Source organism: Pan paniscus, chromosome 6, assembly GCF_029289425.2.
Source record: "Pan paniscus chromosome 6, NHGRI_mPanPan1-v2.0_pri, whole genome shotgun sequence".
Classification (NCBI taxonomy): Eukaryota; Metazoa; Chordata; class Mammalia; order Primates; family Hominidae; genus Pan; species Pan paniscus.
In genome coordinates, this window is record NC_073255.2 from 174,923,210 (window position 1) to 174,939,803 (window position 16,594).

General features: G+C 42.8%; 1 protein-coding gene, 1 non-coding gene and 1 pseudogene across 4 annotated transcripts in view; all 3 read left to right on the top strand.

Moving 5' to 3' along the window:
* Positions 1–8,339, top strand: part of AKR1D1 (aldo-keto reductase family 1 member D1) — a 42,254-nt gene extending 33,915 nt beyond the window's left edge. For 2 of the 3 annotated variants that reach the window (XM_014345798.5, XM_055115422.2), the window contains 2 exons: positions 3,297–3,379; positions 6,175–8,339. In XM_014345798.5, coding sequence (XP_014201284.1) covers positions 3,297–3,379; positions 6,175–6,217 — 126 coding nt within the window. In that variant the 3' untranslated portion in view covers positions 6,218–8,339. The remainder of the gene's footprint in view (positions 1–3,296; positions 3,380–6,174) is intronic. The other variant, XM_055115421.2, reaches the window with a different exon arrangement.
* Positions 8,340–9,050: 711 nt separating this feature from the next.
* Positions 9,051–14,444, top strand: LOC100972347 (protein RCC2-like; annotated as a pseudogene).
* LOC112440594 (small nucleolar RNA U13) lies at positions 10,634–10,737 on the top strand. Its single transcript, XR_003028620.1, has one exon. It is a non-coding gene; the product is annotated as a small nucleolar RNA U13 (small nucleolar RNA).
* Positions 14,445–16,594: the final 2,150 nt, after the last annotated feature.

The window sequence follows — 16,594 nt, forward strand, 5'->3', positions numbered from 1 at the left end:
TTGCTTGAGACCAGGAGTTTGAGAGCAGCCTGGGCAACAAAGCAAGATCCCATTGCTTTAAAATAAAAAAAAGTTAAGCTAAACCATCAGTTTAGGCTGGGTGCGGTGGCTCACTCCTCTAATCCCAGCACCTTGGGAGGCTGAAGCAGGTGGATCACCTGAGGTCTGGAGTTCGAGACCATCTTGGCCAACATGGCAAAACCCCATCTCTACTAAAAATACAAAAATTAGCCAGGCATGGTCATGGGCGCCTGTAATCCCAGCTACTCAGGAGGCTGAGGCAGGAGAATCGCTTGAACTAGGGATGCGGAGGTTGCAGTGAGCTGAGATCGTACCATAGCACTCCAGCCTGGATGACAAGAGTGAAACTTTGTCTCAAAACAAATAAACAAAAAACCATGAGTTTAAAAACTAGATAAAATTAAAGGTAAACATGAAGAAAGCTAATACGGAGCCAGGATATTTTAAAAGTTAAAATTAAAAAAAAAAGAAATTATACCAGGTGTTGTCCAGCTTTGTTGCCATCATCCACTGGCCTCCATTCTTTGAAGATGTTATCTCTGGGGTCACTTTCACTTTCTCCAACACTCTTCCTCTCATAATTCTTAGTGAATTCAACATCCACACCAGTCATTCTCCGCCCGTACCTGACAGCTCTTTGACTTCCTCTCCCGTAAGAATCTTGTCCTATATATTTCAGCCACTAATTCCCATGCCTATCCCTTGGAAATTGCAATAACAACTTCCTAATAAATCCTCCATAGCCTCAATTTCAAACATCCCCCTCTCTTTCCTACACTAGCAATTGTTCCTCTCTACTGTGTAACTCCCACCAACATTCACATATGTAGTAACCTCCTATCTTAAAAAATAAAATCCAACCTAGACTCACTTTCCTCTCCAAGTATTATCCACTTCTCTCTTCTGTTTCAAACATCTGGAAAGAGAAGTTGTTCTCGCTGCTTCCCATTCCCTTCCCCCACTATCTCTTGAAGCCATTCAAACCAAACTTTTACCCTGACCATCCCACTGGAACAGCCCTTGTCAAAGTTACCAGTGACCTCCACATTGCTAGATCCAGTAATTCTCAGTCCTTGTCCCACTTGGTCTTTCAACCACATCTGATACAGTTAACAATATCTCCTTCTTCAAACATTTACTGAAAGGGAAAACTGTAGGGGAAGCAGTTTGAGAAGAACTATCAGGAGCTCAGTTTTGTAATATGAGATCCTCATTCACTTAGGATAATTTGTGCCATGGGAGAAAAAAAAGACCACTGAAAATTAATCCACATATGACAAGAAAAAACATGACACAGAAATAATGTAGAGAGGGTGAATTTGAAAGCTTATATTAAGATCGAAACCAAAGTTTATGAAAGTAAGTTCACTTCTATTCTCAACAAAATGTAGGTTACAATTGCAAGTTTATTAACTCAGAAGAAACAGTGAATCAGTGTTGATTTTTTTTAAATATGCTTGACAAAATTACATACCACAACATGACATCCTCTATTTCACAAAAGTTTTGCAGAATGTTCATAAAGAGAATAATTATCACAAAAATTTTGGAGGGCTTTATCTGAAGGAGATTTTTAATTCTTTAATTTTTTTTTCAAGTCACACTCTTTTGACATATCTATCAAAGTAGATTTTTAACTGTGCAGGATTCTTCTTTGAAAAAGATCATACCTATAATTAGAACAAATCTCCAAGATCACTTTCTTTGATTTCATAAAATCCTGCATCTTTGCAAGATTTGCAACCTCACTTTGCCATTAGATTATTCCATATATTTACTGGATAAGAGGCTGATCCTCCAAGACTTAAAGGAGAGGACTAGTGTTTAGCAAAAAAGAAGTCTGAGTAAGGATTCATTTTATAGGCGATTCATTCATTTTTATATTGTGCACATTTTTGATTCCTTATGTAATCTCATAAACGCCAATAATTGGATAATAAATCATAAAAGAAAATGGTTCCCTGAAAAGAGTACTTGGAAAGAATCCACAGAGGGATAATTAAGTAAATCGTGTTCCATCTACACAATGAATACCATGGCTAAATGAATAAAGTCAGGTTGCATATTGTGATAGAACTATCACTGGGGTCACTAAGATATTATGTGAATAAAGGAAAGTTGTAGAATCATAAAGATATGGTCCAATTACTGCATTTTCCTCTTAATGTGTGTAGTATTTGGGAGGAATATCTGGGAAGGGAAATAAGAATGGGGTGATGAGTGACAAGATTTTCATTATTTATTCCATATGGGTCTATGTACTTCTACAGTGTTTCATTTCTTTGCAAAGAACGTATATTTATGTACTACTTATATAATTAAAATCTATTAATCATTAAATATATTAAAAGTTAAAGGATAGAAAGATAAAATAATAAAGAGAAGATAGGTTATATACAGATAATCCAAATGTTAAAAATAAAAGGAAGTGAAAAAATATATATAAATGTTAATAAGGGACAATCATAAAACCAGAATATAAATAAAGTATAAAATCTAAGAAAAATAAAACAATGGAAATGTAATTAGAATAAAAAGGTAGAAGAGACATAAAAAATGAGAGAAAGGATTTCAACATAGCAAATTAAAAGTTAAAAACAAAGCAAATTAAAAGTTTTTTAAGGCGTGGTGAGGCTCATGCCTATAATTGCAGCACTTTGGGAGGCTGAGGTGGGAGGATCGCTTGAGTTCAGGAGTTTGAGACCAGCCTGGGCAGCATGGTGAAACCCCATCTCTACAAAAATTGAAAAATTAGCCAGGCATGGCAAAACATGTCTGTAGTCCCAGCTACTTGGGAAACTGAGGCATGAGACTAGCTTGAACCCAGGAGGTGGAGGTTGCAGTGAGCCAAGATGATACCACAGCACTCCAGCCTGGGTGACAGAGTAAGACCCTGTCTCAAAAAAAAAAAAAAAATCATATTTAGAGACTCAGAATTTTTTAAGTGTAAGACAGTAGTTCAGAATCAAAAGACCAGCATTTCATACAGAAATAAGAATTCTTCACATTTGAAATTTTAGGGGATTTCATTAACATTTGTGGTTTCAGAGCATTTGGAATTTCTTGTAAGATGTCCCCAGAAAGACCGTCTCAAAAACAAAGAGCAGAACAGAGTATCCAGCTACACCTCAGTGGGTAGCCCCCCAACACCAGCCTGACTCCTCTTAGACATTTGCAGAGATATTCATACATCTTTGGAAGGCTCCCACCGGTGGCCCCACTTTCGGATCCCAAGCTTGACCTTCAAAAATGTTCTATTATTTCCGTTATTTCAGATCTTTGACTTTTCTCTCACTGAAGAAGAAATGAAGGACATTGAAGCCTTGAATAAAAATGTCCGCTTTGTAGAATTGCTCATGTAAGTTCTGGGGATCATTAATGGGTATTGACCAGTGGTATTGAATGGTCATGTGTCAAGCAACAAGGCTCATATGAACCCTGACCTATGTCCATAGCACCAGGGCAAAGCATGGTGGGCCACATATTCTGAATGTTAACATGCCTGAGGGAAATACATCCACCACAGGGCCTTCCACAACCCTACACTCTCACTGAAAAGAAGAGTCCTGGCATCTGTGACATTCTGTGACTTCGGTGAAGGCACGCAGGCTAAGGAACCTGAGGAGAATTAATTCATCATGTACATATGCTAAAACAACAGCAGCACAAATGTTGAAACAACTTATTTATTTATTCCTAAAAATGAAAGTGATGCACAAATTAGAGCAAAGTTATAAAAAAAAATTTCTAAGGGAGAGGCATGATGATGTTGTAGAAAGAGTACTAGATTGAAACCAAGAACTTAGACTTTTAGATAAATACTTAAGATTTTAGTTTCTAGCTCTACCTATTAGCTGACTTCCTACAAGCAAAATTCCATATACTCCTTCAAAATGTCAAGTTCAGCTAACCAACTGAAGTAGCTCTTTATTCTCTAAATATTACAGGCCCTTTAAAAAAGAATATAGTTTTGGCCAGGCGTGGTGGCTCACGCCAATACTTTGGGAGGCTAAGGTGGGTGGATCACCTTAGGTCGGGAGTTAGAGATCAGCCTGGCCAACATGGAGAAACCCTGTCTCTACTAAAAATACAAAAATTAGCTGGGTGTGGTGGCACTTGCCTGTAATCCCAGCTACTCAGGAGGCTGAGGCAGGAGAATTGCTTGAACCCAGGAGGCAGAGGTTGCAGTGAGCCGAGATCACGCCATTGCACTCCAGCCTGGGCAACAAGAGCAAAACTCCATCTCAAAAAAAAAAAAAAAAAGAATATATTTGCTATATATGTGTGTATAGATATACACACACATATACATATATATACTCATATACACACACATGCATTTTTTTCTTCTTAATCATTCTCTATTAATGTTTCCAGTTCTTCAAATCACCTGAATAATCATCTTCGTCTTGAATCTTTAAGTGAGCATTCAGAAAATGCTAAGATGATTCATATAGTTTGGACACTTACTTTATTGATCCCACTGTTTTTCATGGGTCAGAAAGTACAGTGACTGGATTAATATTGAATTTCTGAATTAATAAAACAACTTCCTAATGGAAATTTTTCAGGGGGAAAATTGTTTGACATCAAAAGGCACCACCACCCAGCCTCAAGAACAAAACAGTAAACATAAACACATAAATAACACTTTCCTAGAACTAACAGTTATAGGTTAATTAATAGTTCTTGAAGATAAATGACTTCTATTGAATCAATAATATATCAATAAGTTAAGAAGAGAAACCAGGTGCAGTGTCTCACATCTGTAATTCCAGCACTCTGGGAGGCTAAGATAGGAGAATCACTTGATGCTAGGAGTTCAACACCAGCCTGGACCACATAGCAAGACCCCATCTCTACAAAAAATTTAAAAATAAGCCATCGTGGTGGCATGCACCTGTAGTACTAGCTACTTAGGATGCTGAGGTGGGAGGATCACTTGGACCCAAGACTTTGAGTGAGCTAAGGCTACGCTCCAGCCTGGTAGACAGAGCAAGGCCCTGTCTCAAAACAAAACAAAAAACAAACAAACAAAAACAGTATAATCAATCCACCAATGTACTAATTGTTTTACAGACAGTTGGTGACATTATTCAGTTTGACATTTGACATATTTAAAAGCAATTCTAGCAACTTAGGGGAAAAAAAATAACTCTTACCAGGAAATAACTAGAAAAATCAGCAAGGTGGAACAAGAATTAGGCCCCATTAATCACAAATACTGTATCATTTAGAGATATTGGACCATGATTTTTTTCAGCTTTTATCAAGTTGATTTTTAACATTTGAAAATCTTAATATTTTCCATTTTAATTTACAGTACATGCAGAAAACTAAATCAGGAACACACACATTCCAGACATTTTACAGACCATTTCATCATTGTTATTTAAGAGCTAAATTCACTGCCATCATCATCGTCATAATCATCCAGCTAACTTATTTTGCTACTCATCACCTTTCTAGATCTCAAACTCTCAACATGCAGGAGGTCTAGTGAGAGGGGCAAGTAAAAATGCTAATGAGACTGGGTGTGGTGGCTCACACCTATAGTCCCAGCACTTTGGGAGGCCGAGACAGGGCAACTGCTTCAGCCCAGGAGTTCAGCTTGGGCAACCCACGTGGTGGCACATACCTATAATCCCTGCTACTTGGGAGGCTGAGGCAGGAGGCTTGCTTGGGAGCCCAGGAGTTTGAGGCTGCAGTGAGCTATGATCATGCCACTACACTCCAACCTGAGTGACAGAGTGAGATTCCATCTGTAAAAAAAAAGAAGAAAAAAATGCTGATCAGCAGAGGGTGACACTGGTAATAAGAGTTTTGAAGAGAAATGCCCATGTAGTGGATTGGAGGAGGCAGCCAGCGTCAAGGGAACAGAAAGGGGGAAGGAGTAGGGAAGAGGCATGTGCACATGTTGATAAGGTGGCCACCAACCTTCCCTCAACACACTCACATTCAGGAGGCTGTCCAGAGCTTCAGGAAAAGGTGCTGGCTTGAGGGAAAACAGAAGAGGAGAGTAGGTAAGAAACAGCAGAGGAATGAATAGGAGAGAGGGGTAGTGGTCAGTGAAATTCTCAAAGGATGCTATGGAAACATACAGCTGTGCAATTTTTGAGTGAACTTTTTTCTGCGGGGGAATTGTTTTGGCAGGTGGCGCGATCATCCTGAATACCCATTTCATGATGAATACTGACTGCAGGGAGTTCCTGAACAGATTTTTCACTCCCATGAGTGCCAAGACAGTGCAATGGGTAGTCCCCTAGATGTGAAAATGAAGAGAGAGGGTTTTACCATCCTGAGAAGAAATAATGATGGAAACATGTTTCATATTTGTGTAGTGTAAATGACTTTGACTCAGTCACATTGAAGTAAAAATATTAAAATCTGTTGAAATAACTCTTAGGAAATTATCAACTAATTTTTTCAGATCAGTATCTTCTAGATTCCAGACAGAAAAAAATTACACTTCGGAAAAGACATCAAAGGCAACATATGACAACAAGTAATTTATGAATCTGGGTAGTAGCGTTGGTAATCTGAGTTCTTTAAGGGTTAACAGGACAACGAAGTGCATGTGGCAGTGTGCTGGCAGTGGCCTTGAGGCTGTGGACCATTGGTTATAAAACAGACACAGCCAAGATAAGATCCACACACGCATTATTAACAAGGAAGTGATTTGCTGCACCTTGAGTTGAGAGGGCTACATGTAGAAAAGTCTTAAAATAGAGCTAAACACCACAGTGGTCAACAAAGCCATCATAATGTTGGTGTTTGTTTCCCTCCAATGTATGTTTGTTTAGTTTTTATCCAACCTGAGGAATGAAAACTTAACTGGATCTCTCTTGCATCCTTAAAGGGCCTGAGTCTCAACATGGCTGCTGATCCATACTTACACATCTTACTGTCAATCTTGCCTACATTGATTATAGAACCACTATTACGTGAAAAGGCTTGAAACAACCAACATATACAAATAAAACCCTGCCTCGTAAAATAGTAAAAGAGAAGCCATATATTGGCTTTTCTTCTTAACTTGGGAGATATATTGAAACAAGGTGCTTTATAAGATTATTGTACTTAAGACTTTAATAGTGTTACTTGGATAGCTTATATGAATTTTGAGAATTTTATATGAATTTTGAGAAAGCAAGTTCAAAAGAACTCTGGTAATTTTCCTGTATGTACAATTTAAAGAGTGAATAAGATTATTAGAATTCAGCAATAGAGATATATCTATTTTCAATTCAACTACAGAAATATATTTTATTGGCCGGGCGTGGTGGCTCACGCCTGTAATCCCAGCACTTTGAGAGGCCAAGGCGGGCGGATCAGGAGGTCAGGAGATCGAGACCATCTTGGCTAACACGGTGAAACCCCGTCTCTACTAAAAATACAAAAAATTAGCCGGGTGCGGTGGCGGACGCCTGTAATCCCAGCTACTCAGGAGGCTGAGGCAGGAGAATGGCATGAACCCAGGAGGCAGAGCTTGCAGTGAGCCGAGATAGCGCCACTGCAGTCCGGCCTGGGCGAAAGAGTGAGACTCCGTCTCAAAAAAAAAAAAAAAAAGAAATATATTTTATTCATTCACATTAGGTCACTGTCATACTGTCATAGGATGAGAGAGTTCTTCAAAAATTATGTTTTCCCAAGATCAGTTGCTTATAGATAATGTTCAATGACCTCAAGACATATATTTTTGAGAAATTATCATTTTAAAAAATTTGGTCTATACTGATTGTTTTCACTGATTCCAATATTATTACTTATAACACTGACCTCTGGAAAATATTTTGTTCACAAGAAATAATAAAGTATAATGATTTGTTGCATCACATGAATCTCCATTCTGTTTCTAAGGTTGGGGCAGGGGAAGAATCATCTGAAGCCAGTTAAAAGGCCTTTGATTTAATCCTGCTGTACATTTAGCACTGGGAAGAGAGGAAAGAAAAGGGGATGTGGTGGCTCATGCCTATAATACCAGCAATTTGAGAGGCCAAGGCAGGTGGATGGCATGAACCCAGGAGTTCAAGACCAGCCTGGAACAACATGGCAAAACCCCATCTCTACCAAATATATATATACAAAAATTAGCCAGGAATGGTGGCACACACCTGTAGTCCCAGCTACTCAGGAGGCTGCTATGGGAGGATCACTTGGGTTGGGGAGGCAGAGGTTGCAGTGAGCCAAGATTGTGCCACTGCACTCGAGCCTGGGTGACAGAGTGAGATTCTGTCTCAAAAAAAAGGAAAGAAGGAAGGAAGGAAGGGGAAAAAGGAAGGAAGGAAGGAAGGAAAAAAAGAAAGGAAGGGAGGGAGGGGAAAGAAAAAGAAGGAAGGAAGGAAGGGAGGGAGGGAGGCGAAAGAAAAAGAAGGAGGGAGCCAGGCGCGGTGGCTCACGCCTGTAATCCCAGCACTTTGAGAGGCGGAGGCAGGCGGATCAAGAGGTCAGGAGATCGAGGCCATCCTGGCTAACATGGTGAAACCCTGTCTCTACTAAAAATACAAAAAATTAGCCGGGCATGGTAGCGGGCGCCTGTAGTCCCAGCCACTCGGGAGGCTGAGGCAGGAGAATGGTGTGAACTCAGGAGGCGGAGATGGCAGTGAGCCGAGATCGTGCCACTACACTCCAGCCTGGGCGACAGAGCAAGATTCCATCTCAAAAAAAAAGAAAAAGAAGGAGGGAAAGAAGGAAGGAAGGAAGGAAGGAGGGAGGGAAGGAAGGAAGGAAGGAAGGGAGGGAGGGAGGGAGGGAGGGACGGAGGGAGGGAGGGAGGGAAGGAGGGATGGAGGGAGGAAGGAAGAAGAAAAAGGGGGTACCATTATGAAAGAGCAGAAACTTGAGTCCTGGTCCCTGTTGTGAAAGTCCTTAAAAATACTTTGAGGGTATTAGTGTAGAGGTGAGAATGGAAACAACACCTATCAAAGCATTTTTAAAAGACAGACATTGGAAAAGAGTCCCATCATTTGTCAGCGAAAAGGTATTTCTAAAAATTGGGGGAGCGAAATCCTCTCTTAGTCATAACAGAGATGGAGGAAAAAGATCTGGAGACAGAAAGTAGGAAGGTCAGGAAAGAACAACAGTCTGATGGAAGCTTCTGCATGTTCCTTCTCCCTCCACTGTCACCCCTCTCAGGCTTCCCATCTGTTATGGGTTGAACTGTGTCCTCTCAAAATTCATATGTTAAAGCCCAGACCCCAGTACCTCAGAATGTGATCTTATATAAAAATAGGGCCAGGTGTGGTGGCTCTTGCCTGTTATCTCAGCTATTTGAGAGGCTAAGGTGGAAGGATCACTTGAGGCCAGGAGTTCGAGACCACCCTGGTCAACAGAGTGAGACCTTATCTCTACAAAAATTTTAAAATTAGCTGGATATGGTTGTGTACACATGGCTGGTTGTGCACACACATAGCACCCAGCTATTTGGGTGGCTGAGGCAGGAGGACTGTGTGAGCCTAGGAGTTTGAGGCTGAAGTGAGCTATGATCATGTCACTGCACTCTAGATTGGGTGACAAAGCAAGACCTCATCTCTTAAAAATAAATAAAATAGGGTCACTGCATATGTAATTAATTAAGATGAGATCATACTGGGGTAGGGTGGAGTAACGTGAACCCTAAACCAATGAGACTGTGTCCTCATAAAAAAGGGAAATTTGGACACAGACAACACACAGGGTGCATGTCATGTGAAGACGAAAATAGAGATCAGGGAGATGCTTCTACAAGGTAAAAAATGACAAAGATTGCCAACAACTACAAGAAACCAGGCAAAAGGCATGGAACAGTTTCACCTCAGCCCTCAGAGGGAATCAACATTGCCAACACCTCTATCTCAGACGTCTAGCCTTCAGGACTGTGAATCACTACAGTTCTGTTCTTTAAGCCACCCAGTTTGTGGTACTTAGTTATAGCAGTTTTACAAAAGAAAACACCATCCCTCAGTAAAGATTTCCTGTCTCTCCAATTAACATTGGCTGTAAAAATGGCCTTGCCAAATCAATGCTTTGCTGAGCCCAAGTATTGACAACCAATAATCTTGATCTTTTGGGGACTTACGCAACCCCAAAGAGATGTTTGTTAACCCAAATCAATTTTTCTTATCAATGGCCTCTGATCAGCTATGTAGAAAGATCCGTCAATAGTGATGCAACCTGCCTGAAAAAGGAGAGGAGACCCACGGCATGCCATGCTCACTGGTCCACAGAAACATACCAGGCTGGAGCGGCAAGGACATCCTGCCCCAGTGCACAGAATGTTTCTGGAACTGCAGTGTTTCTTGATAAGACTGTTTCTTTGCTGGGTGCAATGGCTCACGCCTTTAATCCCAGCACTCTGGGAGGCCGAAGCTGGTGGATCATATGAGGTCAGGAGTTCGAGACAAGCCTGACCAACATGGGGAAACCCTGTCTCTGCTAAGTACAAAAAAAAAAAAAAAATAAGATGGGCATGGTGGCTTATCCCTGTAATCCCCGCTACTTGGAAGGCTGAGGCAGGGGAATCACTTGAACCTGGGAAGCGGAGGTTGCAGCGAGCCGAGATTGTGCCACTGCACTCCAGCCTGGGCAACACAGTGAAACTCCACTCAAAAAAAAAAAAAAGGAATGTTTCTTGATCTTTTTGTAGTTCATGAGCGTGATGACTGAGTGTTCATGTGCATGTGTGAGATGTGCCACCCTTAAACCTTGTTATAACATCAGCACATTACCCACAAGACATCAAAAAAAATGTTTCTTATCCCTGACAGTTCTCCAAGAGGGCCTCCTTCAGGCACTGTCATTCCGTCCACAGTAACGACACAGCACCAGGAGAGGCCATTAGAGGGGCACAGGCAATGATCCCGTCTTCAGCCTTCAACACTTTGAGGTGTGTGCATTCTGAGGCCACAGTCATAGGGATTAACAAAGATAAACAAACTCATATTTCTAAGACTTGATATTTCTCAGAACTCTCAAAATTTCAGGCTTCTGCTAACTTCAATGTCTTCTTCTTGAATCAGAATCCTCCCTGAATCCAAATAGTAGCCTTAATGTTTCTGTCTCTACATATGAAATCCCCAAATTCTCACTTTAGCTTCTTCCACCCTAGTCTCTGCCTCCCATTCATGAGAAACAGGATGAGAGGGTGATGCCCAACTAATAGGCTTACTCTCTCATCTAAAGGGCATTTTGGTAAAAGGCTTTTTCTGTTGGGTCATATCTCCTCTGGCAGGAGCTATATCCCCCTGGCTTCCCATTTGGATTCTTCAGAATCTCGGCTTGAGCTCCGGCTGCCCTCCCTAGATGTACTAACTGCCTAGCTTGGGGCAAAATTCTCCTTTTGCACAGCACGTGCTTGCCTGATTCAGCTCAAAGCAGATCAGACTTTCTTAATAAGGCCACATTCTCTTCCCTCGTTGCCTTCTGCACTCCAGGCTTGAACCAAAACTTGATTCCTTTATGAAGGACTTCACCGAAGGCCACAGGAAGCATCCAGCACAATCTTCTAACCCAGCACCAAAGCCTGAGCCTTGGCAGACACATGGTCCAAGTTCCAAAATATAAGTTACACTTCAAGTGAATCTGGTGAATGGGCTGGAGCCTTGGTCTGGTGGGGAGTGCTGGGGGTTGCTGGGGAGGAGAGGAAGGGACAGGGGCGTAGGGGGAAGCCCTTCTATCCGTCTTTTTTTTAACAGTTACTTCTCTTCCTTTTTCTGTCTGGTTTCTCATAACTCCAACCAGCAGAGACAAGCCCAGGATGAAGACTGGGCAGTACCCTGGGAAGAACCGGGCTTCGGTAACCACAAGGGCCCCAGGCGGCCCGGGAAGCGTGGAGGTCCCAGCGTGCGGGCAGAAAGCCCAAGAGGCCGAGCGCTGTGGCAGCTCCATGGGGCCCTGGCGGAGGCAGGGGCATAGCGTGGCTGGCTGCATATGTGAACAAGGTGAGCGGTGGGGCCGCGGTCGTCGCGGAGCCTGAGCACACCAAGGAGCGCATCAGACTTCAAGGGTCGAAGTGCAAGGGGGCAGCTTTTGATTTCGGGGTCAACCAACTAGGACTCGATGGGTGGAAAAGAAGTGCCTAAACAGCAAGCTGCTTACCTCAATCTCGGTCAGAATTTGTGGGGGCCCCATAGATGTGGGTGCCTGGCGGGGTCCTGGCGCGGACAGCGGTCTCGGGTTTGCGCGCTGCGCACAGTATCCTCATCACCACACAATGGAAGCTGCGGAGCTGGGGTCAAAATAAGAAGGGGCAGCTGAGACCTGGCCACACCAAGAGAAAGGAAGCCCCCAGACTCACTGCGGGTCTCTGCCGGGAAGTGAGTATGTAGGCAGCCTGTGGGCGGAACCTCACCTTGGCCTTGACGGAAACGGGCTCTGCGTTTGCCTTCGGGGAGAACAAGATGGGGCAGTTGAGCCTCAGCAACCACGCAGGAGCATCCCCAGCACCGCACAAATCATGGACAACGGGCAGCCAATTACTAGAATGGCCAGTGGAAATGAATTCCGTATAATGGGCGACAAAGGAGACCTCTGTTCCTTCGTGTGCCCTCAATGTGGTCAGCTGGGACCCAGGCACAGTGAATAGTTAAGGCTGTGAGCTGGTGCCGGTGCCACGATGAGTGGCCCACCTTCACTGAGAATGAAAGATGGGTAGATTCTGCCTGTACCAAAGGTGGCTGTGAGACCCCCAGAGCAAGGCAGGGACCCCTCCCCATTTCCCTTACATGTTGTGCTGACTGAAGCTACATTCAACCTTGCAGCCACACAACCACAAACGTTTCCTTTCACAAAAATAGACCAATCAAATCTGAGACAGAGTACTCTGAGCACAAGCATCTTGGCTAACAGTGGGCACTTTGCAAAAGATGCTCCCCAATGCACTTGCCCAGTAATGTCCTAGCCTGTCCTAACCTGGCCTTTGCTTCATTTCAGTAGTAAAAATCACACCCCTGGGTGGAGATTTAAGATGCTAATGAGACATGCATCACATGAAGAAGCATGTCCAGAGACTGCATAGGTGCAACTGCCAAACCACCCCAAACATGCAATGATGTCACATGGAGGAGCTCCAAAGCAAATGAAACCCCAAACTAACCTGCTGTCAGGAAGCTAGCTGCAGGTCTCTTCCTGTTGCTACCTCCCCTTCTGCTCAAGCTGAGAGCTCCAATAAACTGCCTTGCTCAAGCCCATCTCAGATTCTTGATCTATTTCTATTTACTAAGGGTCAAGAACCCACCAGCCAGTAACAGTTGTGTAAGACGTGGCCTGTGATGCTAACCGCACATTGATTCTGGACTCCAAGAAATGAGTCTTCTCCTGGGGCTTTGGTGGCTATGGTTGGCTGGGCCACTCGGAGTAGAAGGATGAGATGGTCCCCGCTTGGTGAGGTTGGAGTCTGACTTCCTTGGGTGTGGGGCATCCCAGATCCATGTTGGTTACACCTGGTCCTTTGCTGTCTGTGAAGTTGGTAGTCTCTTTTTCTGGGGGAGCCCAATATCTCCCATGAATCTTCCATGTACCTGAAAGCAGTGCAGGACCTCTGCGGCTACAGAATCCAGAGCCTGGCTTGTGGGAAGAGCAGCAACACTGTGGCCGCCAATGAGAGCACCATCAGCTGAGGGCCATAACCAACCTTTAGGTAACTGGGATACAGGGACCATGAGCCCAAGTCTTCCACTGCAGCCCAAGAGGTGAAGACTCTGAATGGCATCTTTTCAAAGCAGGTCTCCATAGGCTACTCGCACTCCTTGGTGATAACGCGAGATGAAAGTGAGACCAGGAAAGAGAAGATCAAGAAACTGCTAGAGCCGGGTGCGGTGGCTCACTTGTAATCCCAACACTTTGGGAGGCCGAGGCAGGCGGATCATCTGAGGTCAGGAGTTCGAGACCAGCCTGGCTAACATGGTGAAACCCTGTTTCTACTAAAAATACAAACAAATAGCTGGGCGTGGTGGCACATGCCTGTAATCCCAGCTAATCGGGAGGCCGAGGCAGGAGAATTGCTTGAACCCAGGAGGTGGAGGTTGCAGTGAGCCGAGATCACGCCATTGCACTCCAGTTTGGGCAACAAGAGTGAAACTCCAACTCAAAAAAAAGAAAAAAAGAAAAGAAAGAAACTGCTAGAATACAACCCCTGAACCCTTTGATGCTCCTGGGGACTCCTGCAACTCCACGCGTCTCCCAGAAGCTGTCATTTCCTGTGCACTGGGAGGTGAAGTCAAACAAGGAATTTTAAAAAGCAAAAGTTAGCCAAAGGTGCATTTTTGTTAGACTCCCTGAGGTTCCATTTTTACAAGGGATCCAATGTTAATTATCCTTTTCTGCATACTTTTAAAAGTCTGTTTTTTTCTCTTCAGGTTTAATTAAAATATTTGCTCATATTTGGAAAAAATATGAGTTGTTATAAAATAGTGGAAAAGATATCCAGACTCCCAGTGAGGATTGTGTTTCCCATTATGCTTCACCCAAATTAACTCAGTCGATTCTAACTTTCAGGAGTATTCACTTGTTATGCCCCACTTCCACATAGCGATTTTTCCATCAGGATGTTATTAGTTCCTAGTAACAGAAATGCAATTCAGACTAGTTTAAGCAGAAATAGTGAATTCACTTTGTCACAGAACTGGAAACAAAGAAGTGCAGGGGTAAAGTGGCTGTAAGCAGCTAGAACTAGGGCTCAAGCAGTGTGTTTACAACTTGTGACTGTTTTCACCCCGTTGGACTAGCTGTCTCCAGACAGCAGGCATGATAGCTCTCAGCAACACTCTCCTTCACTCAGATTAGGAACCCAGAAGAGAGTGAGTCTTTGGTAATAGCTCTGTCAAGGAAGTAATCCTGGGAAGAACTCTGATTGGCCAACATGCATCATGCTGGAACCAAGGGTGACGGCCTGGGGCAGACTGAATGGAAGGGCCTGAGACATAAACTCATCCCTGTGCAGAGAAGAAGCAAGAGAGGAATGAGAGAGACAGCGGGAGGGGGAAGGAAAGGCAAGAGGGTAGGAGCGAGTGGAACAAGAGCAGCACTAAGGAGAAAGGAATCATAAGGAACTACAATCCTGCCTCAATCACCAGGAATAGGTTGCCCCAAGAAGCAGGCAAAATAAGAGATGTCTGCAACAGGGACTTTCAGGGCGTGGAGATAAATAAAATTTAAAAGCTATTGGAACCCCCCAAGAACACATTAAGCCCTGAGTGACATGTGACTATGATCTGAGTCACACATGGTTACAACTTCTGTTCTCAGATAGATTAACTCTCTTTCTTATTTTTCTTGTTCTGCACAATGACTAGAGAGAATTCAACTACACCATAGATAAATGCCTCCTGCCTTCTTCATTAATGGCCCTGGTCATAGATTCACTTCCCCTTTGCTGCCTCACTTTGCTTAGACCAGATGACAAAAAACGCATGACTATTACACCCTCTGTGAAAAGTGTTAAATGTCCCCTTCCCAAAAGGAAACACTGCCTATAACCAATCAAATTGCTGTAACTATGCACCAACCTTTTGTAAATAGTGTTGTAATCCCACTAAAATCTCTGTCTCTGTCTAAATAAATGAAATCTTAACTTCCCTACTTCAAAATGCTGACTCCATTCCTTTGGAGTTGGTGTTTCTGGGTGGTCCATCCTCACTCTTTGAGCTTGAATAAACTCTCTTTAAATTAGATTCTGAACCTTTTGATTATTTTAGGTTGACAGGAGTTTTGGAGTACTAGGTTTTAGCTTCCTGCTTCCCTCACTTCAGATTCCCAAAAAAATGATATAGTAGAAATCTCCATCAGCACTGAAGATTAAGAAGGTTGCTGCCTATCAGAGGGTGTAAATGAGAAGAAACTGTCAAAGTATAATTTTTTACAAATCAGGCCGGGCATGGTGGCTCACGCCTGTAATCTCAGCACTTTGGGAGGCCAAGGCAGGCAGATCACCTGAGGTTGGGAGTTCGAGACCAGCCTGACCAACATGGAGAAACCCCGTTTCTACTAAAAATACAAAATTATCCAGGCGTGGAGGCGCATGCCTATAATCCCAGCTACTCAGGAAGGCTGAGGCAGAAGATTTACTTGAACCTTGGAGGCAGAGGTTGTGGTGAGCCGAGATTGCGCCATTGCACTCTAACCTGGGCAACAAGCGTGAAGCTCCATCTCAAAAAAAAAAAAAAAAAAATCAAAAATATGATTCTTATGTAAATACAAAATGAGTACATACCAGTGATTTAATTATCTCATTAATGATGGAGACAGAAAAATGGTAAGAGAAATACCAAGAGAATTGGAGAAAGTAAAATGTTTCAGCAGCTGAAAGAAAGGATGCTTGGATCAAATAGCTCATTTAGCTCCAAACCAGTTTAGCCTTCTGAAAGGCAATACAACTATATAACTTTTATCTCTTCTACCAGATTTAATAATTTATATCTCTACAATAAAAGATCCATTTGCATTGTTATTGGACAAGAATCATTTTCATCACTACCAGGTTTCTATTAGTTAACAACTACTCTTACAAAACTGTAAATTACCCTTTTAAACAATTCACTCAGCTGATCTGGGAAATCCAAACCCTGCACCTTCCAAAGAAAGGTCTGGCCATTAACCA